This window comes from Sorex fumeus, unplaced genomic scaffold (genome assembly GCF_029834395.1).
Source record: "Sorex fumeus unplaced genomic scaffold, SorFum_2.1 ptg000125l, whole genome shotgun sequence".
Lineage (NCBI taxonomy): Eukaryota > Metazoa > Chordata > Mammalia > Eulipotyphla > Soricidae > Sorex > Sorex fumeus.
The window spans coordinates 3,010,599-3,033,180 of record NW_026606182.1 but is presented as its reverse complement, the minus strand read 5'-3'; the positions used below and the strand labels follow the sequence as shown (position 1 = coordinate 3,033,180).

Below are 22,582 nucleotides of genomic sequence, written 5' to 3'. Positions count from 1 at the left end.
TCAGCAGCGAGGCCAGGGGTCCGTCTGCTGCAGGCTCTCCCTGGGAGAAACCCGCCGCGCGCACCGACCCCAACGTCCACACCCATGGCAGCTGCCACTGATTCCCTGGCAGCCCGTGGGGGCGGGCAGCACGACACCCCTCCGCGGGCAGGGAGGCTGGGTCGGCTCCCTGTCCCGGGTCCGGGGAGGCCCGGGGCTTTGGGGCGGGCACAATCCCCCTGGAACAAACTGCGCGTGTGCTGGTCTGGTCAATCCACGGCCACGGGTCAGTGGCGACGAGGACGGCTGGGAGGAGGGGGAGGAGGCGGCCACGGGGAAGAAAGGAGGGACGCGGGGAGGCGAGGCTGAGGGGGACCCAGCCAGCTGGGTGTGTGCCCGTCGGGCCTGCAGCGGGTGCCGGGAAGGCCTCTCCCACCCTGCTCCGGCCCCCGTGGGAAACGGGGGACAGGGCAGGGCCCAGGTGGGGGAGGGGATTCCAGTCGGGGGCCTCTTGGAGGAACCCTGGGACCCCACCCACGGAGGCGCCGGGAAGCATGACCCTGAGCAGGCCCACAGGGACCCCACCATGCTGCTCCCCCATGCCCTGAGCCTGCGGCCTCACCAGACGGCGCGAGATGGGAAACGGCTGCACTCGGCCCTCGGTGGCCACGGTGGGTAAGAGGGGGGCGGGAGGGGGCGCCTCCTTCCTCAGCTCCCCCGACCTGACAGGCTGAGGCAGGCAGGCAGACGAGGGTGGGGGCGGAGGGGGGGGCTGCAGGGGGCCGCAAAAGGGACTGGGGGAGCCAGGCCCAGGCCCTGGCCAGCGGCATCCCTGCACCTCACACATACGACCTCACTCTCCCGGTCTCTCTCCCACGGAAGGACAGCCGAGGGTGGCAGATAATAGATAATAAAAAGAATAAAAACTAAGGGCCCATATATACAAAACTGTGAGCGGGGGAGGCAGGGACGGTCAGCCCTCGGGGCGTGGGCCCCCTCCTCAGCTTATAAATTACAGCCCCCCAGAACGGGGCGGGGCGCGGTCTCCTGGGCGAGCAGGGGCACTGCCCACCTGCTGGAGTGACGCGGGGCCGAGGACCCCGGGGCGGGTGGGCTGCGGGGGTCTAGCAGCCGCCGGCAGGAGTCACGCAGGCCCCCTGGGACTTCACCTTGTGGCGCTGGCCCCCTCGGCGCCGGCCCCCACTGCTGGGCTTGGGCTGAAAGGCAAGAAGAGGCGTGACTGGAGTGGCCGCTGGACACAGGGACCGCGACGGGCAGCATGGATGGGGGAGGGGAGAAGCCAGCAGCGCCCACAGGCCCTGGGCAGTCTCCAGGGAACAGGCAGGAGAGGACAGACTGGGCAGGGCAGAGCCTTAGGGAGGCCAGAGACCCACGAGGGCGGGGTGGGGGCAGGAGAGCCCCAGGAGACCCTCAGGAGGCAGGGGGCGGGGGAGGGGAGTAGGAGCTGCTGAGCCCACACCCCTCCCTCCCGGCTTCCGGCCGCAGTGGCTACAAGCCCTTCCTGCCCTTCTGGCTTTCTCCAGTTCACCGGAACCAAACAGGGAGGGGCGGGACAGCACTGAGGGCAGATGGACAGGAAGCTACCTCCCCCTGGCGGGCTCCACCCCCAGCGCCCGAGGGTCCCTGAGTCCTGCCAGGAGTGAGCCCTGAGCACAGAGTTGAGAGTGAGCCCCAGCACAGAGTCAGGAGTGAGCCCCGAGTACCGCTGCCAACAAAAACACCCCAGATGGTCACCAATGATCTGAGCTGGTGAGAACCAGGGCCTCAGAGTGCAGAACTGCAGGAGATGAGCCCTGGGTCAGGCGCGGGCACCCCTGCCCCTCGGGCCCGGGGCCCAGCTCACCTGCGGCTGGAGGCCGCTGGGCGCGGACGGCTGGGCAGCTCCGAGCGAGCTCGCGTCTTCTCCCGGCGGGGGCGCCCCTCCTGCCAGCCCTCCGGAGGGGCCCCCCTCTTCTCGTTTAGTCAGGGGACCCTTTTTCGTCGACTGCATTTTTATCTGCTGAGGCTTGGAGTTCATCGGGGAGTTGTTGGTGGTTTGGAGGAGCTGCAGGGACCAAGGAAATGAGGCTGAGGGGGGCTGCGGGCCTCCCGCTCCCTGGCCTGCTGGGACCTGGGGGGGGGGGGGGGGCAGGGAGGGAGGGGCTGGGATGGGGTACGGGATGGGGAGGGGCGGGGCGGGTCCCTGTGCTGGGCCTGGCCCACTGTCCCCCACAGGCCTTCTGTGGGGTTCTGCCCCCTGCGCCCCCCACTCCCCTGGCCTGGTCCTGATGGCCTGGAGCCCGGCAGGCGGGCGCTACAGTGGTGCCTCAGCCCCGCCCCGTGCCCCTCACTCCGGGGTCCTCCCTTGCCCGCGCCTGCCTTGGTGATGGTGCCCACGGCCTTCGTGCGGCCTTCCCGGAACACCAGCCGCTGGTCGATGTGCAGGTACTCGGGGGTCTTGATGAAGCGGAAGTGCACGGTGGCCTTGTCGCCGGTGCGCAGGCAGTCCTTGTCCATGCTCAGGATGGTGGCCGTCTGCCGGATGCTCCCGCAGTGCACTGCCCAAGGGAGCCGGCGTCAGGTGGGTGGTGGCCGTGGCCACCACGGCTGGGGGACACGCAAGCAGGACCGAGCAGCCCCCTGCCCCCGCTGGCTCCTGCCCCAGGCTGAGCTCCCGTGGGCTGGCTCTGCGCCACTTTCAGCTGCCCCCGCACCCTGGCACCGCACTTCTGGGTATATGGAAGGGCGGGGCTGGGGCTCCTAGGCACAGATCTGGACAGGGCACAGAGAGACAGACAGGCCCCCGGGCACAGACAGACTCACAGACAGGCCCCTGGGCACAGACAGACTCACAGACAGTCCCCTGGGCACAGGCAGACTCACAGACAGTCCCCTGGGAACACACAGACTCATAGACAGTCCCCTGGGCACAGACAGACTCACAGACAGTCCCCTGGGCACAGACAGACTCACAGACAGTCCCCTGGGCACAGGCAGACTCACAGACAGTCCCCTGGGCACAGGCAGACTCACAGACAGGCCCCCGGGCACAGGCAAGGCGTGGGGAATGAGCGGGAGATCGAGCCCCAGGCAACCCCGCACACCTACCCATGGCCTGGTAACGGGGGCTGATGGTGGTGGGGTGATGCAGGACGAGAATCTCGGCCTCGAACTCCCAGGACGCTTGGGGGTTCAGGCGCGGGGACACCATGACCATCCCCTTCCGGATGGACGAGCGCTTGATCTGGAAGGCAGAGGGAGGCGGCGTTCGGGGGGGCTGCGCCCAGGGCGAGGCGAGGCCGGCGGGGCGGGGTCGGGCCGCTCACCTTCTTCAGCGCGAAGGAGGCCGTCTGGCCCCCGCGCACCTCCTTCACGGGCATGCGCTTGCGGTGGATGGACTTGACGGCGATGGACAGGAAGTTGCCCAGGGGGTCCGGGCCCAGCAGCAGCGTGTCGTTCAGCTTGATCAGGCCGCGCAGGGTGGTCCCCGACACCACGGTGCCCACGCCCTGTGGAGACACCCCGGCTGGTGAGAGGTGCTCCCTGGGCCGGCCGACCCGCCAGACGGCCAGACGCCCCGCCCCTGTGGGCCTCACCGGCACAGAGTAGGTGTCGTCGATCTGGAACTCGGCCGGCTCCTCCTCCCGGCAGCTGGTGCGTGGTGACAGCAGGTTGAGGAACATCTTGAGCAGGTCCAGGTTCTCGCCGGTGACGTTGGAGATCTGGAAGATCGGGCACATCCTAAGCGGGGAGGGGGGGCGAAGAGACAGGAAGGAGGCGCTCAGGGGCGCTGGGGACCCGCGCCTCCAGGGCCTGCCCAGGGCCACCTCCCCTTACTTGGGGATTGATTTTGGGCTTGGGGGACCACGCCCGATGGTGCTCAGGGATCGTTTCTGCCAGGCTGGGGGGACCATGTGGGGTGCTGGGGATCGGACCCGGGTCAGCCGTGGGCCAAGCAGATGCCCTACCTGCTGTGCTACTGCCCTATCCCAACATGGTGTGGTTTTGAAATTTAAAATCTGAGGGGCTGGAGAGGCAGGCCAGTGGGTAAGGTGCTGGCCTTGCACATGACCCGAGTTCGATCCCCAGCACCCCATATAGTCCCCCGAAGACTCCAGAAACGACCCCAGAATCAGAGCCCGGAGTCAGCCCTCAGCGCTGCTGGGTGTGGCCCCAAGACAAAAGCAATGAAATTCTGAGGGTCCAGCGGGCCCCGGGTCCCATGCCTGGGGATAATGTGGTCACTGAGGCTGCCCGCCTGGGCCTAGAGTAGAACGGGGGCCTCATGAGCTCTAGGGGACACGAAGTCCAGGGACTGCACGAGGTCCAGCCCCCATGTCTGATTTTCTCACAGGGCAGGTGATCCACTAAATAGATTCCAAGCACAGGCCTGGCCCCAAAGTGCCCCCTCTGCTGGCCAGGAGGTGTGACTGACGCCCAGGCAGACGCCTCCCAAGAAGCCTGAGTCCGGAACGGGGGTCCCGAGCGTGGGACACCTGGGGAGCGCAGGCCAGAACAAACGCCAACAAGCATCTATCCTCAAGGCTTACGTCAGGGCCAAGACGCCAGCATGGGTGTGAGGCGAGGGTTTCGGAGAAGTGACAGTACATCCACCTTGACGTGCAGGACAGCTGCCCAAAGGCTGCATGTCTCCCGCCAACAGTCCCACGCGGACATGAGCCCCGGGGAAGGGGTGCCACTGTCAGCTCGCGGGTGGGGACACCTCCTTGCCTCAGGTGGACAGGCTGGCATTTTCTGGTCCAGGGCTTACGGGGCCTGCTGTCTGTGGACCTGCCTCTCCTCCCCCGCCCCCTGAAGGCTGGGCTGGCTCTGGCCCGAAGTACCTCTCGGAGCTGAAGTTGGAGGCGGTGACAATGACATCGTCCTTGCTCTGCACCAGCACGGGGATCTTCCTGCAGCCCGGGGACTTCAGCAGGCGCTGCAGCAGCTTCAGAGTTTCTGGGGGGATGGCGCAGGGTCAAGGGTGAGCACTCGGAGAGACATGGGTGGGACCGGCGGCGGAGGGTAGGGCCTGAACCTGCCACTGCTGCAGAACCCCTGGCAAGGCCTCGGGGGCCAGAAGGAAGAGGCTTGTCCCAGAGAACAAACACACCAGCTGGGAGGGTTTCGGGAGACCAACACTGCAGAGGCCCTTGGGGGCCCCTTCCACAGACACCCCCATTCCCTCCCTCCCATGTCACGGCCTGAGTCCAAATACTGCCCGATATGAGCCAGAGCGATGACAACACAGGGGTTCCGGTGCTTGCCTTGCATGTGGCACCCCATATGTACCCCATCAGGAGTGAGTCCCGAGCACCACTGGGTGCGGCCAAAAATGCAAACCAGACAAGAACCTACGGCCATTTAGAGCCGAGCTTAGAGAGGCCCCCGCTGCTCCCTGGGGACGCCGGGAGAGCCGTGGGTGCGGAAGGGTCCTGAGTTTGCGAGCAGAGGAGCAGACGTTAGGGCATGACTCTGGGCTGCACTCGGGCCTGGGCTGCCAGGGCAGGAAGCAGAGGACTCCAAGCGGTCAGGGCTCAGAGCCCAGGTGTGCACGGGCCCTGCAGCGGCCGCGGCGTCACTCACCCTGCAGGATGTTGGCGGGACACATGTCAATCTTGGTGACCACCACAAACACGGGCACATTGAGCGCCAGCGCCAAGCCCAGGTGCTCCTTGGTCATCCCCACGATGCCAGCATTGCTGCCGACCTGCAGCAGAGAGAGCGGGCATCAGGAGCAAGACGGGCAGCGCCGCTGGGAGGGCCCCGGGGCCCACCGGAACTGGTCATGGGCACAGGGGCCAGGCAGGCACCGGGCAGCTGGGCACGGGGAGCGCCAGTCTCTCCTTCCACAACAGGGGCGGGCGAAGGTGAGAGCTGGGAACGGTGGAAAGACGAGCTCCGACAGCAGAGAACCACCACCGCCAGGAGTTTCCAAAACGGACTCGGTCCCACGCCCCCAGGCCTCAGGTGCCCTCCGTAAAACAGAGGGGCTAAGAGTTTCCAGCTTAGAGGGGCACTCGAGGCTGAAATACCCTAGCGTGGGCCAGAGAGACGGTACAGGGGTAAGGCACTCGCTGTGCTTATGGCGACCCAGGCTCAAATCCTCGCCACCACACATAGACCCTTGAGCACTAACCATGAAGAAGCCCTGAATGTGACTGGGTGTGGCCCCCAAACCCTCAGCCCCCCAGGAAAGAAATGTCCTGGTGCAGGTGAGAGAGATGGTACAGTGGGCAGGGCACTGGCCAGATCAATCCCCAGCACCCCCAACATGCCCTGAGCCTGGCCAGGAATGACCCAAGTGCAGGGCCAGGAGAGGGCCCTGAGCACCGCCAGGTGTAGCTCCGAAACCAAAATAAATAAAACGTGGGGCGCAGTGCCATCAGCAGGTTGACCTGTCCCCATGGGGTGAGTGCATCAGCAGCCAGACGGTGCCTTCAGGCTTCCTTTTAGAGTCAAAAGTGCTGCAGTGCCTCTGGCCAAACCCCAAGAAATCAGGGCCAAGTTTTCGAGAAATTAAAATGGCCAAAAGTTAAGCGTGTGGGAGCCACACCCACAAACCACTTCCAGCTCAGTTATACAAGTTCATTCGTCGGCCTTGCTTCAGAGACACATAAATAAATATTGAAAGAGATCAAAGCTGTAGTAAATCTTGGACCCACACAAGGCCGAGAAGACCAGAGTAAGTCAGAGGCGGGCGGGTCAGCCCAGTTCCCACCCAAGCAGAGCCCTGGCAGCCGCTTGTTCCCACAATCCAAAAATCTCTGCCATGCCCCAGGACAGACTCCACCATCTCAGGACCGACATCGAGAAATAATCTGCTGAAAATCTGAGCAGGTGACTGAACTCTCCAGGGTTTCTCGGGGTTGGGGTGGGCTACCTCCCCCCACTCCCTTAGACTCCTAGAAGCACTGCCAGTCAACCCCCACGAGCCAACTCCAGGGCCACCGTATAAGCTCTTCTACTGGCCTTGCTTCAGAGACCTATAAATAAATCTCGAAAGAGATGAGGGGCCAGAGCGATAGCACAGCGGGAAGGGCGTTTGCCTTGCACGCGGCCGACCTGGGTTCGATCCCCGGCATCCCATATGGTCCCCCAAGCACCACCAGGAGTGATTCCTGAGTGCAGAGCCAGGAATAACCCCTGATGTGTGACCCAAAAAGAAAAAAAAAGAGAGATGAAAAGTCATAGTCAATCTCAGACCAGTGCAAGGCTGAACAGACTGGGGGAAACTGGAGGGGGCAGTTCAGCCCCCCACTGAACAGGCTGCCACCACTGGCTTTCACAATCCAAAAATCGTCGCCATGTCCCTGGCTGGACGCCATCGTCTCAGGATGGACCTGACCAGGATATAATCTGCTGAATATTAGGTATGTTGGTTTTGTGACTGAAATCTCCAGTTTTTCTTGGGGTTGGGATGAGCTACTGCCCCCACCACCACCTCCCGGTGCTTCGGGAAGCCTCGGCAGTCACATCCACACCCCAAAGCTGCCACCCGCTTAAAAAAGCTACTCCAGCCTTACTGTCCCGATAATACTAAACACCCTGAACAAACACGAAGACCTCTTAGCACCTGTATTGCAGGAAGTGCCTGCCATTGGGGCTGGAGTGACAGCGCAGTGGGGAGGGCGTCTGCCTTGCACCTGGTTCCCAGCATCCCATAGGGTCCCCCGAGCACTGCCAGGAGTGATTCCTGAGTGCAGAACCAGGAGGAACCCCTGTGCATCGCCAGGTGTGACCCAAAAAGAAAAAAAAAAAGCGCCTGCCATAGAGGCAGGCTGGGAGGGGTGGCCTTGGCCTTGGAGGGAAGGAAACGGAGGACAGTGGTGGTGGGAAATGGGCACTGGCGGAGGGACGGGTTTTGGCTCATTGTAGGACTGAAACCGGGCCACGAACAGCTTTGCAACAATCTATCTCCGGATATTCAATAATAAATCAATAAGCGAAATAAAAATACATAAATAAATAAATAAATAAATACAAGGTCACAGCGTAGGGCAAAGATTGTCCCTGCCACTCGCGTGAATTGGGTGCCGGGCAATGCCAGCTGTCGGTGCCCCTACAAGTCCTTTCCCGACGAGACGCTTAAAGGCCACGGCAGAGGGTAAACAAAGCAGGCCCACACACAGGTGTGCCCCGCAGAGGGAGAAAGAGGCGGCTGGGATCACTGCCAAGGCGCCTTTAAAGGCAAATGCCACGGTGCGCACGGCACGCTACCGCCAAAATGGCGACTGGGCCTTTCTCAAAAAGCTGCAAGACACATGGGCAGGGGCCGGGGAGGGGACCGGGCAAGGTGCTCGCCGGGCACGCCGCTGACCTGGCTTCGAGCCCTGGCACCCCACAGGGCAACCCCCGCCCCGCCCCAGCACCATCAGGAACCATCCCTGAGCACAGAGCCAGGAGAAAGCCCTGAGCACTGCCGGGTGTGGCCCCAACCAGGCTCCCAAGAGAACAGACGCGGGGAACCTCAGAGTGGAGACAGATACATACAGAGTAGCCCTTGGGTGACGGGGAAGGGGTTGGCTATCATCCTGGCTTCACTGAGGGGGGGGGGAGGGGGGAGGGGGAGGGAAAAAGGGAGGGAGGGAGGGATGGAGAGGGAGAGAGGGAGAGAAAAGGAGAGAGGGAGAAGGGGAGGGAGAGATAAACAGGGAGAGAGGGAGAGCGTTCTTTCTTCAGGAGCTGTGCTGAAGTACTTGGGGGAAAGAGTCGCCCCTTCTACAAACACACTCTCCTTTCAGATGCTCCTGCCAGGCCCCGCCAAGTCCCACACAGAGACGCCCCGTGGGACCCTGAGCGGTGACTTCCCAGCACCCGTGCGCGGCTCTTCCACCCCCTCGGCTAGGCACAGCTCACAGAAACACAAGAAACCGGAAATACAGGTCGGCTCCCGAGAAAACGATCCCACGAGGAAGGGAGCCTTGGCTGAGGGCCTCGGGCCCTTTCTCTCCTGTGCCAGGCCTGTGCCACTGACCATCAAATCTAAGGAGAGAATGCCACAGAGGGCCCGACATTCCCATGGGATCGGCAGATTCAGGCAAGCCGCACCCCAGACACAGGCTGGGCCCCTCCGTCTGCAAGACCCCCCTACTGCCCCCTCCCTCCCCCCATCCTGCCTATCAGCCCACACCGGCTTCTGCTCTCCCAGCCTGCAGAAGGACCTGGCTAAGCTCGAGGGTCTGTTTGGAAGGCCGTAAATTTTTTTTCCCAGGACAGTAATGAAAACCTCACCGCTCTCTTCATAAGCTGTTAATATTTGGGTTGTGGTGTACAGTGAGATCATAAACAACCCTTCGTTTGGGGTAGAGGCGTTTAATCGAGTCTTGGCCGACGAGCTCTGTTGTCTGAACTGAGCTCCTTCTAAACTGGTTTCTAGTGAGGGGATGGAGGTTACGGGCAGGCAGGGGTGCGGGAGAACCACATACCTGAACCCCAGACCCAGAAGGGGAACACGAGAGCCAAACCACGACGCCTAAACTTAGAAACGTACCTGCCATGGGGGCCAGAGAGATAGGACAGTGGCTAGGACGTTTGCCTTGCACATGGCAGACCCAGGTTCGACAACCGGAACTGACAGCTGGGTGTGGACCCAAAACACAACACAAACAGCAACAACAAAAAAGGTGCCTGGCTGGAGGCAGGCTGGAGGGAGGGAGGGACAGTGTCGAACACTGCATGGTGCCTTAATGAAAAGGATTCAAAAAGCAAAAACTGGTTTCCATGCCCTTTGACAGATTACTTTGGTCTCTGGGCCATGCTCTGTGTGAAGAGGGGATCCCCCTGGCTCTGTGCTTGGGGGTCACGATCAATAGGCTCAGAGGTGGTGCTGGGCCGGGACGGGGGTCAGCCTGAACCATTCTCTATTTTTTTGGGGGGTCACACCCAGCGATGCACAGGGGTTCCTCCTGGCTCTGTACTCAGGAATCACTCCTGGCGGTGCTCAGGGGACCATATGGGATGCTGGGAACCGAACCGGGGTCGGCCGTGTGCAAGGCAAATGCCCTCCCCGCTGTGCTATTGCTCCAGCCCCTGCACCATTCCTCTAGCCCCTCTCTCCTGAACACCAACCCACGAGTTCCCGGGCCTCCTCTGGAGCTGCCCCGGGAAGCACTGCAAAGCCGGGAAAGGCCCGGCGAGGCTCCAAGAACCGGCGCTGGGATCCCCAGAGCCTGCTCCCGGGGCCAAGTGTTCGTCCATCTGCTCGTCTCTGCCTCCAGCCTGGGAAGGATGTGGTGGGGAACTCGCTCAAGCGCGCGCACCAGACGCTGGTGTTTGCCAACCTTGTCGATACAGGCAGCTGGAGGAGATGGGGGCCGGCGAGGGCTCTGAGAGGGGCCCACGGCAAAAGCGAGCGCCACTGGGGCGAGGTTGGGGGTCTCAGGGCGCCGCCTCTGCCCAGGGACAAAGAGCAAACGCCAGCTGGGAAACATGAGCCAACAGAGATGCCCAGACTCTCCCGCCTCAATTCTTCTTCAAACCCTATTCCTGGGGCGCCCATGGCACAGCTCAGAGATCTGGAACACTGGGCCGGGAGCACAGGGAGTCACCTCTGGCACCCCGGGTATGGCCCTGGTGGCATTCAGCATCTCTGAACTGAGGCTAAGACCTAGAATATGCAGGTGGCTCTCGGGCCCCTCAGCGCTGCTGGCGACCGACCCCAGTGGGGCCAGCGATGGGGACGTCTTACGCCGCATGACACGACCCCCGAGTACCAGCAGGACTAAACTTGATACAAACGTCTGTGTTGGGGGTGGAAGGAGCACTCCCTGGCTGCCCAGGGGCCAGTGTGTGAGCCCAGCTTCCATTCCGAGCACCACATGGTCCCCCAGGGCACCAGGAGGAAACCCCATAGTGCTGGGAACGCCCCTAGTAGCAGGTTTGCACCCCAACACACAAGCAGGCCCAGGCCCCGTGGACTGCGTGAGTCTCCGGGAGCCGCCCGGAAAACGCTCTGAAAGTATCGGGCCCCGAACACGAGGGACGCCCATAAACGGCACCCGATGGGCAAGGCCCAGCCGCCCACCCGCACCCCTGCCCTCACCATGAGCATGCAGAAGTCGGGCAGGTGGCCCGTCATGCCGAACACGGTGGTCTTCAGGTACTTCTCGTGGCCGGCCAGGTCGATGAAGGTGATGACCTTGGTGGACTTCTCGCAGATCTTCGTCCACTCCAGGCTGCCGCCGTGGCTGTCGGGCTTGTTGACCACGTTGCCCTCGCTGTCGAAGCCCAGGATGTCGTTGCCCACGCTGCTCGTGCGGCCCGACTCGATCTCATGCTTGTGGCGGAAGAGCTTCTGGCGGGCGAAGCCTCGGCCGTTGTCCAGCTCCCCGTGCGTCAGGACACCCAGGAGCGTGCTCTTGCCGGCGTCCACGTTGCCCACCACGGCCACCCTGCGCGGACGGGAATGCACGCGCGGGGCCGTGAGGGCGCGCAGAGAGGGCCTCGGACCATGTGCCCGGCTTCCTGCGCCCGCCCTCGGCCCCACCTTTCCCGAAGTGGCATGTCGCAGATGTCCCCAGGGGTGCCCAGCGAGGGGAGAAGGGACTGCGGGAGTGGGGACCCAGGGGCTTTCTCCTGGGCCCCCACCAGCTGCACCCAGGCTGTCACAAAGGCTCCCCCGGCCAAGAGCGGCACTTGATGCTCCCAGCCAGCCCCGTTTTCTCGCCTCATGGCCTCACGGTGTCAGGGACCCCGCTCGCTCTCGGGGTGAGCCCTGCAGTCGGGGGGAGGGGGCGCTCATGCCGTGGGCAGGGTGGGTGGGCAAGGGGTGATGTCCAGGCGCCGCACTCAGAGGCTCCAGCAGGAATCCCTGCGGCCGAGACCCCCCAGCCCTGCCCCCGGGACCCTCCTCCTCACCTGACCTCCAGGAAGTCATTGTCGCCCACTCGCTTCCGGACCAGGTAGTCCCGCACGCGGCCCCCGGCTTCTTGCCGGTCCCGCAGGAGGATGACGTCGGCCTCGATCTGCTCGGCCATGCTCTTCACCGTGGCGTAGGAGGCCTCCATGTCGGCTTCGCTCAGCCCGTACTCGGTCCCATCTGGTGACAAAGCCCAGACGTCAGCCCACCCGTCGCGCGGCCCTGCCAAGGTGCACTGCGGGCAGCACCCACTTCTCCGCACACGCCGAGTCCCCAGACACCGTGCGCGGCCTCCTCCTTACTCCTCCTACGACAATCACCAAGTGTCTCGTGGGCGTCTCGTGGACCGTCAACACGGGGCCCCGGGAAGCCCACAGCCCCGGCGACAGACGGCAGGGAGTTCACTCTGGGGGCGGCTCAGCGGCGCCTGACCTCAAGCAGGGTCTCCAGGGAGGAGTGGGCTGGTGCAGAAGCAAAGGAGGAAGGCAGGGAGCACAGCGGGCGCCAGCCGGGCACGCTGGGGAGGGTGGCAGATGGGGGGCGGCAGGACAGATGGGGCAGAGAGCAGACAGACAGCAGACACAGCAGAACGCATCCAGGACCAACAGTGAGAAGCCCTGGGGGCGAGATTGGGGGGGGAGAGTTGGGAGCTCGGATAACCCCACGGGTCAGAAAGATCTGGGGAGGGGAGGCTGGAGCGACAGCAGAGCGGGGAGGGCGTTGGCCTTGCACGCAGCCGACCCGGGTTCAATCCCCGGCATCCCATAGGGTCCCCCGAGCACCGCCAGGAGTGATTCCTGCATGCAGAGCCAGGAGTAAGCCCTGAGCATCGCCAGGTGTGACCCAAAAAGTGAAGAGAAAAAAAAGAAAAGAAAAGAAAGAAAACGCCGGTTCTCTGGCAGGCAGGATCAAGGGCGCAGTTGAGCAAGAAACCTGAGACCTGAAAGCAATCCTCCTAATCCACACAGGAGCTGGGGAGGAAGGCGACAGAGGGCACTGGGGGCCTGGCACGGGGTGGCTCCGTGCGGCGAAGGAGCTGGCAAGAGTCTGAATGCAGGATGAGGTGGGGAGCCAGGGAGGCCCAAGGGCGAGGCAGGGGCCCACCCTCAGTCTCTCCCCTCCTCCAGCCCCACCGCCCTGAGGGTGCCGCTTTCCGGCCAGGGTCACTGTCCCCAGCCACGCCCCACCTCTTCTAGCTCCAGTCCTGTCGTCCCTCCCCCCTCCAAACAGTTCAAGGGGTTCTCAAAGGACGGGGAGCAGAGCAAACCCAGCCCGCCATCACGTCACTCAGCCACAGCAATCTCCCACCCCCTGGTGTTGCCCCCTGACAGCGGCCCCAGCCCTCGGCCTGGGGAGGGAAGCAGCTTCCGCCCCACCTTGTCTGCCTCGGGCCCAACTCTCCCTGCTCCCCCCACGCCCTAAAAGTCTCTCAGTCTCCCAGTTGGCCTGCGGAACTCTGCCCCATCCTCCATGGTCCAGCCCTGGGTCACTGTTAAAACCACAAAAACCTCCCCAGTGCACCCGGGTCACTGTCAAGTGCCTGGCACGTCCACTACTCCCCAACACAGAATGTGCAGAACCCGCCCCCCAATCCCCTTCTAGGCCCAGGCTGCAGCCTGGGGGCAGAGCATGCCCGGACCTAGGTTTGATTCCTGGTGCAACAGAAAAGAAAAATTAATTGATTTTAAGAAACCAGCAAAAGGGGCTGGAGCAATAGCACAGCGGGGAGGGCGTTTGCCTTGTGCGGCCAACCTGAGTTTGATTCCCAGCATCCCATAGGGTCCCCCTGAGCACCGCCTGGAGTAACTCCTGAATGCAGAGCCAGGAATAACCCTGAGCATTGTCGGGTGTGACCCAAAAAGCAAACAATAAAAATAAAAATCAGCACAGCGCAGAAATCAACAGCATTAATGAAACATGTCAGTCCTCACGGCAGCCCTGTGCGTGGGCACCGCAGAGCCCCCAGGCTGGAGGTAACGAGATCCCGGGCGTTTGGAATAGGCACCGCGCACGGGGCTCCCAATTCCCCACCCGGAGCCCCTTTCCTTGAGCAAGGGGGCAAGCGTTCCTCTTTTTGATTTTTTAAATGGTTTCTGGGCCACAACGGGTGGTGCTCCGAGCTCACTCCCAGCTCTGCTCAGGGATCACTTCTGGAGGGCACAGGGGCTCGAACCCTAATCGGCCGCATGAAGGCAAGTGCCCTCCCCGCCACACTATGGCTCTGGCCCCGAGGGTCCCGCCTAAGACCCTATGGCCCGGGGCTGGAGCAATAACACAGCGGGTAGGGCATTTGCCTTGCATGCAACCGACCCGGGTTTGATTCCCAGCATCCCGTATGGTTCCCTGAGCACCGCGGGGGTGATTCCTGAGCGCAGAGCCAGGAGTAACCCCTATGCATTGCCCGGTGTGACCCAAAAAGCAAAAAAAAAAAAAAGACCCTATGGCCCAACCCGTCTCCATTTCTCCCCAGCGGGACCCACGCTGCCCCCTCCTGGGAGTGAGTCGTCTGCGGGCCTTTCTCCCCTCTTCCACCACCCCAACATCGCCAACCTGCTCACGGCCCTTCTTCAAGCGGATGGGCCCTCAGCAGCAAACCCGTGTCCACTCCCTCCACCTCGGGACCACGGTCATTTCTCAGCCAAACCTTCGAGAGCAGCTACTGGGCCCTGCCAGGGGCTTCCCATGCCCCCAGCCGCTGCCCCCCACACTCTGCCAGGGGCACTGACCCGACGAAGCCGTAAGCCCCTCCCTGAGCCCCACGACTGCCTGGGTTTGGGAGGCAAATCGCCCCTGTGGCAGCATCCGAGGACAAGGACCAATGTCGAACACTCTCTGGGCGCCCCAGCAGAGCCTCGTCTGTCTCTCATTTTCGTTTTTTTTTTTGGGGGGGTAGCTTTCCTCATCTCAGAGGGTTCAAAGTGGGGTGAGAAAACTGCCCGGCCGTTGACGTCAACCCTTCCTGCAACGCCTTCAGGCCCCGTTCCGAGCCAGGGGGCAGCTGCCCATGTCACCTGGCCCCGGCCTCCCACATGACCCTTGCCCTGGAGTGGACACGGAGACAAGGGGCAGTCCGGAGGCCTGGGGCCCAGTGGCCCACACGCTCGCGGGGTCCGTCCCGCCCGCCCTCCAAGTCCCCTTCCTGCCACCAACGCCAAGGAAACCGGACTGGGGGGACTCAGCTGGACACTCAAGAGCCTCAAAGGACCTAGACTCTGCCTTCCTGTCTGCCCTCCCCTCCAGACACTGCCAGCCTCAGTTGGCACCCCACTGTGCCAAAGAGCTTCTCCACCCCCAAATATGCCACCCACGCCTGCAGGCCTCCGCGCGTGGGCTTTTCTCTGCCACACCAGGGCCACTGTTCACCTGGAACATGGCCATTGTCCTTTAGAATCCACTCAAGGGCACAACGGCTTCAGGGCCTCTGCCCCCCACAACCAGTCAATGGGACTACACCCCTCCCTTGCCCCTGTGGCCCCCTTCAGGGTGGCCCCTGTTAACAATTCCTGGCTCATAAAAAAAAAAAAACAGAATCACAGGATTCACACAATGCCTACTTTATGCCAAGCGCTCGCCTCACTGACCCAAGAGAGGGCGTCAATGCATAGCCCCACCTGAGGACCCGGGAACATGTGGGGACTCAGAAGTGCCCGTCTCTGTGGCTGGGGCTAGCAGTTGGCCTTCTTCTAAAGGATCAATGCCAGGGACTGAGGCACTGGGCAGGGCATTCGCCTTGCATGTGGCCAACTCAGCTTTGACTCTTGTACTCCAGATGGTTCCCCCCACCTTTGTTTTCTGCTTTTGGGGTCACACCCAGCAATGCACAGGGGTAAATTCCTGACGGTGCTCAGGGGACCATGTGGGATGCTGGGACTTGAGCCCGGTCAGCCGTGTGTAAGGCAAATGCCCTGCCTGCTGTGCTATCACTCCAGCCCCTCCAGATGGTCCCCTGAGCCCCGCCAGGAGTGATCTCTAAACACAGAACCAGATATAAGCTCTGAGCACCACCACGCGTGGTCCAAAACCAAAAAGATCAGTTCTGGGGCCTGGGATATGGACAGCCAGCAGGGTGCTTGCCTCACATGTGGGCCAATCTGGGTTCCATCCCCGGCACCACATATAGTCCCCTGAGTCCAGCTGGGAGTGATCCCTGAGCCAGGAGGGGCAAAGCTGGGTGTGGCCCCGAAGACAGACAGACGGAAGACACAGACGGAAGTCAGACAGACAGCTCTGGGGCCACCGAGACGGCACAGCCAGGAGGGTGCGGCTGGCCCAGGTTCAATCCCTGACAGCCCATATGGCTCAGTAGGCCCCACCAGGAGTGACCCCTGACCTCTGAGTCAGGAGGATGCCCTGAGTGCGGCTGAGTATGGCCCAAAAGCAAAAGGAAAAACAAGTCTGCCGAGGGGATGCGGAGGCGGCTGTGCACAGCACTTGCCTTGCACGTGTGAGGCTGAGTCTGGTCCCTGGCAGCAGCCCCACCCTCCAAAGAAGAGACATACGGGGTCAGCACAAGGTGGGTAGGAGGCCTGCCTCGCATCATGCTGACCCAGGTTCCATCTCCAGCACCACAGATGGTCTCCCGACCACTGCCAGGAAGGACCCCTGAGCAACACCGGGTATGCCCCCCATACCTCACCAAAATAAATAAATAAATAAAGAAGACATTTCCTTTGAACTGCTTAGAATGCTTTAATATCTATCTAATAAACACTGAGTCAGGGAGGAGATGGAGGTCACTACGCCCATTTCACAGATGAAGGGAGCGATAAACAGAGGGGAAGCACACCAACAGGAAGTGGGTGAAGCAGTCCAGGGGAAGCCTCTCGGGTTCAACTCGTCTCTCGAGTTAGGATTTCCTTCTACTGCTCAAGAATTCCAGCAGGAAGGAGTCACTCCGAATCTAGTGTCACCCAGTGGGTAAGGACGATGCCTGGGCTGGGTGTGTGGGAGTGTCAGTGTTTAATAGCTTCTCCTGCAATGCCACAGCAGGGTTAATTGGCGGCTGACTTGCCAAAGCATGATGAAACTCACTTAAAAAAAAAAAAATACGGGGCTGGAGAAATAGCACAGCGGGTAGGGCGTTTGCCTTGCATGCGGCCTGACGCGGGTTCGATTCCCAGCATCCCATAGGGTCCCCCGAGCACCGCCAGGAATAATTCCTGAGTGCATGAACCAGGAGCAACCCCTGTGCACCACTGGGTGTGACCCAAAAAGAAAAAAGAATAACAACAACAACAATATACAAACAACCAACCCAAGGGCTGCAGTGATAGTATAACGTGGGTGGGGTGTTTGCCTTGCATGTGACCAACCGGGGTTCAATCCCCAGCACCTTATACCCTGAGTACCGCCAAGAGTGATCTCTGAGCACAAAGCCCTGAGCACCACCACCTATGGCCCCAACAAAAATAAAAACAAAACAAAACAAAAAAACTCAAGGCAGGGGCTGGAGCAATAGCACAGCAGGTAGGGCGTTTAACCTTGCGCGCAGCCGACCCGGGTTCGATTCCCAGCATCCCTTAGGGTCCCCTGAGCACCGTCAGGAGTAATTCCTGAGTGCATGAACCAGGAGTAACTCCTGTGCATCGCTGGGTGTGACCCAAAAAGAAAAAAAAAAAAGAAAGAAAAAAAAACCTCAAGGCAAACGTACGTGCATGTGTGCGTGTGGGGGGGGGGGGGAGGGGAGGGGCAGGTTCTTAAAAATCTTGGTCTTGGAAAAAAACCAAGTTAGGAACACTTGTTAAACTTGACCGAGATGTGGGTGCTGAAATTCAAGGGTGAGCTGATGGCCACTGCCCCTGGTCTTCGAGCAGGCCAGACAGGGCCGAGGGGCCACAGAGGGGCTCACCGTCCTGCCCTCCCTATCTCTGTAGCTCTGGGCAGTGCCTGGCTCCCGGCTCTCCTTAGCATGCACCTTCCCAGCCTGCTATCTCCCTAAGCATGCCTTCTGTCGCCGATAAGGGCCTGAAACTGGAGAGACGGAAGGGCAGATAGAGAAAACACTTCAGAGCAGGGCACAATAGCGACTCAAGTGACACCCTTCCTAATCAACCTTTTGTCACTCCCGCAGCTTTCCCCATATTTTTGGCTACTGAGACTATTTGTGTCTCTGTGTTTCTGCCTGTGAGACTAGACTTGAAGTATCCAAGCGCTCTGCAACAGTATCAAGTCCTGCGGCTGGAGAGATCCCTGGCGGGAGGGCGAGGTGCCCCGCACTTGGCTGAAGCAGGGTCAATTGGCAGCACCCCATATGGCCCCTCCGGCACTGGCAGAAGAGATCCCTGAGCAGAATCAGGAGTTAGCCCTGAGAAAAAAGGTAGCAAGTATCCAGTCCCGAGAAGACACTTACTAGATATGTATCAGAGTTAAAGAAGGTTTTTGACATTTCTTTGCTGAAACTCAAAACTACAGAAGAATGACTGATCACCAGCCTTACAAGGGTGACATTCGGCAGAAAGAACCATTTCTTCAAAATGATGCATCGAAGCCCACCCAGACTTCCTGCAAAGATGACAAGGACAAATTCTGGGACAGAAGCAATTGACAAGCCCGCTGCCCTTCTGGCAAAGACAGTGTCAGAGGGAAGTGAGGGCCAGGGTGCAGGCTGGACACCGAGGGACTACGTTGGGACTACGTTGGGACTGGCCAGGGGTGGAAAGTTCAAGTTCTAACCCGGATTGTGTCAGCGGCAGCCGCGCCTTGCCCTGACAATGAAGCCGGCAGGCCAGAGGACAAGGGCCAGTCCCTTCCAGACAGGGACACGCCTATGCGTCCGAGGGGATCTCCCAAGGGAAGAAGAGGCCCTCTGTGGCCACCGCTCTCCACACTGAGTGACCAGTGTGGTCTGGGCAGGGTGGCCAGGCTGGAGAGGGCCTCTGGGCATCCTTCGCTTACTAACCTCCAGGCTATGGCCCGGGTTGGAAGCCTGGTGGGAAAGAGATGGCGGAGACCGAGAGCTGCCGGGGTCAGCTTCTTTCAGGAGCTGGCCGGGACTTGCTCAGTGACATGTCCCAGCTCTGGACCTCACTTCCCTTTATGCAATCGGGGCAGTGGGGGTAGGAAGGAAGTTTCGGAGAAACGGCCAGGGACCCTGGGGAGGCTCATGGGGCGTGTGTGTGTGTGTGTGTGTGTGTGTGTGTGTGTGTGTGTATGTGAGACTTTATACTTTCCCCCAGACAGCTCTGCGGACACAGTTCCGCGGCTGTGTGTATGTGTGGCTGTGTGTGTGACTTTATTCTTTCCCCAGACAGTGTGTGTGTGTGATTTTATACTTTTCCCCAGATGGAGCGTGTGTGCGTGCGTGTGTGTGTGTGAGACTTTATACTTTCCCCCAGACAGCTCTGCAGACACAGCTCCACAGCTGTGTGTGTGTGTGTGTGAGAGAGAGAGAGACTTTATATTTTCCCCCAGACAGCCCTGCGGACACAGCTCCGCGGCTGCTGCTCAAACGTGTGGACAGGAGAAGTTGGGGAGGGAGGGGCAAGGCGCTCGGGACGCGAGTGCAGAAATAAAGTGAAAGGAAAACTGCTCACCTGATCCCTGCCCAATGACATATATGGTCTCTCCGCAGCCCTCGTCCATCCTCTCCCACATCTGCCGCAGCAGGCTGTCATACTGCTCTGACGAAGGGCTCACTAGAACCAGCTAGAAGAGAAACCGAGAGCCTTAGGACGACTCCGGGAAAAGCGCCACAGCCAAAGCACCTCCGCGCCCGACCCCGCCGCCTACTCTCAACAGCTACCCAGCGCCTGAGCCCTCAGGCCCGCCGGGAGTGACCTGGCCAAGTGCGAGTGTCCGAGAAGCAACAGCGCGCTGCCGGGAGGGCGGTGGTGGTGGTGGTGGTGGGGGACACACCTGCCTCCTGCAGCTTCCCTCAGGCGCTGGGGAGAAACTAAGGGAGGGCTTCCCCTCCTCCTGAGCTCACATCTGGACACCACAGGTCAGCAATCTCACCACCCCAGACCACTGGTGCCCACAATAAAGGCCTCAGAATTGACAGTGAAAACTGCTGCATCTCATCTTCCTGGCTGGACAACCCCCACCCCCCAGACACCACCAAGATGGGGTACAACATCAGCCTCTTGCAAACTTCTGCCAATGACATTACAGCATTAACTGCATCTCTGGTCAGAATCCATCCCTAACCAAGCGCTGTGGCCCTGGGCAAAGAAAGTCAGCAGACCCTCAGTCTTCCAATCCACAAAAATGGACAGGTCAGCGCTGTGCAGGTGTCAAAAGCTACCATGTCAAACAGCTGTCTGAGTCTACAGCTCACCAAGTGGGTGTCACACTTCTCTTGCTCCCAAGAAAAGCCATGGAGGAAGCCAGCCACCACAGTCCATTCACCGTTTCTCTGCCGGCACTGATCCCGGTGGAAGCCCCCCTGCTGAACCCGAGCAAGTGGATTCACCTCCAGCGGCTCATCTGTTTCTCAGCACTCAATGTCTTCAACCCATGCCCGCTGTCCCAGCACACTGTCAGTCCGTCTTTCCAGAACCATCGATACTGACAGAGAGCTTTCCGATTTAAAAGCAGCGGGCGTCCCCTTGGATACAGACAGGGAGTAACAAGTCCCCTGCTGGAGCACTAGATAAACTGGCCAGGACCCGGCTGCCTGGGAACCCACCCTGCAAGGTACCACCTTGCCTGCAGGTTCCTTAAGCACCTTGCCCAGGTCCTGCTGTCCAGCTGGTGTGCTTTGGGTTCCAGCGCAGGTCTGACAGTTTCCTGGACTGACTCATCAGAGACTGTCCCTGTAACCTGGGTGCTGGGGGGGGGGGGGTGGCACCTGCATCCTATCCTGAGAGACCATTGCCTCCCGCTTGCCCTGACCATCCGCCCCCTGCCACTAGCGGGACCTCTCCGGGCTGCTGTGACAAGCACTCTTAAGTGCTTTTAAGGGGAGACTAGAGGGAGCAGAGCAGCTGACATCACAGGACCAAGGGGAGAAGGGGGAGGGGGGGTGGCTTCACTGCAGGGCCAACTTCACTCCAGCTGGGGCCAGGTTTCACGCGCTGATGCCGCTGTGGCCGGTGAAAAGTCACGGCGCTGTTTGTCCAGAGCCCCTGGAGTCCAGGCTCGGAGTGTCCAACAGCAGCGCGGGAGGGTTGTCGGCCGGCCCGGGCGCCTCCGGGGGCAGCTGTTGGCGCCGCAGCAGCCCGGGTGAACGCCGGCCGCTCGGTTGCGCGGCGCGCTCGGTGAGTTTCCCGGCGGCGCTCCAGAATCCACGCACTCCTCGGGGCGGTGAGCGCGTGGGCTTCACGGGGGGCGGGGGGACGCCGCCAGGGACCCCCCACCCCGAGGCTCCGAAACTTTGCCAAGGTCACCGAGCCCAAGCCGGCCTCCTCTCCGGCGCGAGCACCTGCTCCAGGTGCGGAGCAGGTGGGGCGGCCCGGGGCCTCGCTCGCCTCCCGGATCGCCCCCCTCCCCGGCGGTCCCCCCTCGCCCACGGGCCGGTTCCGCTCCCGGGTGGGTCGGAACCCATCTTTCGGTTGGGTCCCCGGGCGGCAGCTCCCCGCCCTCCGGGGCAACTCGACTTTCTGTTTCCTTTCGCCACGCCGGGCAGGGACGCGCGCGCCCGCCGTCCCCCCCACCCCCATCAGCCCCACGGGCCCCGCGCTTCGCCCCCCACCCCGTTCAGCCCCCCGCATCCACGTGGCGGAGCCCGGGGGGTCGGGACCCCCGCGCGCGGGGAGGCCGGGCGGGCTGGCTCGGCGCGGTGGCTAGAGGGGGGGGCTGCCCGCCGGGCCCGCGCGCGCCGTTGCCCCGGAGACGCCCCCGCCCCCCCGTCCCCCGCCCCCCGCCGCCCGCTGCCCCCTCGGCGCCGCCGCCGCCGCCGCCGCCCGCGCCCGGGCCTACCTTGCTGGTGAGGTCCAGCTCCGGCTCGCCGTTGAGCGCCTCGCCGTCCTCGCTGCAGTCCGAGTCGAAGCCGCCGCCGTGGAGGCGGGCGGCGGCCGCCGCGGCCCGGGCCGCCCCCGGGGAGCTGGGCTCGGGGGCGAACATCGAGGCCGGGACCGGCGCGTCCATCGGGGAGCGACACCGCTCCGCCGCCATCTTTAATAACTTAGGCTAATTCCGAGCCGGCCTCCCCCCCCCCGCCCCGCCCCGCCCGCCCGGCGCGCTCATCTGCATAATTTATGCGCGGCCCCGCCCCCGCCGGGCCCCGGCGCCCCGGCCCCCCGCGCCAATCGCGGCGCGGCGCTGCGGCCGCCTCATGAATAATTAACGAGGCCCAACCCTCCCCCAAACAACAAATGTCTGGGGCCCGTCACGCGTCCGGCTCGCCGCTCGGGAGGGGGCAGCACCGGGTCCACTCTTACCTGCCTCCGAGCCTCCGCGTCAACGGGAACCGAGCCGGGGTTGTGATTGACGGCAGCCGCCGTCCAATGAGGAGAGGGAGCCGCCGTGCACCCGCCTCGGGTCCCTGGCTCCGGCGCTGTCCGGAGGCGGCGCTGGGCTTTGCACATTAGCTCTGCAAAACAATCGGCGGGAGAGCCTCGGGCTGATGGACTGGGGCGAAGTCCAATCTCGTCGCCCGAGCAGTCCCGCGCCTCGGCCGCGTCGCCCCGATAGTAAACGAGGCCAGGCGCCTCCCACTCGATGTTGTGACTCTGGGCCGCCGTCAGTGGCTGCGAGAGCGAGGCCCCACGTGCTGGCAGTCTCCAGACTGTTTCAATAGTAGGATCGATGCCTGGAATACTAGAGCAAGCCAGAGCGAGGCAATTAGCAAAAACGCTGACCTTA

General features: G+C 62.0%; 1 protein-coding gene across 1 annotated transcript; it reads right to left on the bottom strand.

Annotated features, from left to right (window-relative positions):
* Positions 1-1,037: 1,037 nt before the first annotated feature.
* GTPBP1 (GTP binding protein 1) lies at positions 1,038-21,927 on the bottom strand. The gene is made up of 12 exons (XM_056137389.1): positions 21,698-21,927; positions 19,372-19,483; positions 11,839-12,019; positions 11,024-11,372; positions 5,566-5,689; positions 4,824-4,938; positions 3,576-3,720; positions 3,306-3,488; positions 3,088-3,223; positions 2,359-2,537; positions 1,844-2,044; positions 1,038-1,196 (listed from the first exon to the last, which is right to left on the bottom strand). Exons 1-12 carry the CDS (start codon positions 21,890-21,892, stop codon positions 1,104-1,106), a joined length of 2,013 nt encoding a protein of 670 aa, XP_055993364.1. The 5' UTR covers positions 21,893-21,927; the 3' UTR covers positions 1,038-1,103.
* Between the last annotated feature and the right edge of the window lie 655 nt (positions 21,928-22,582).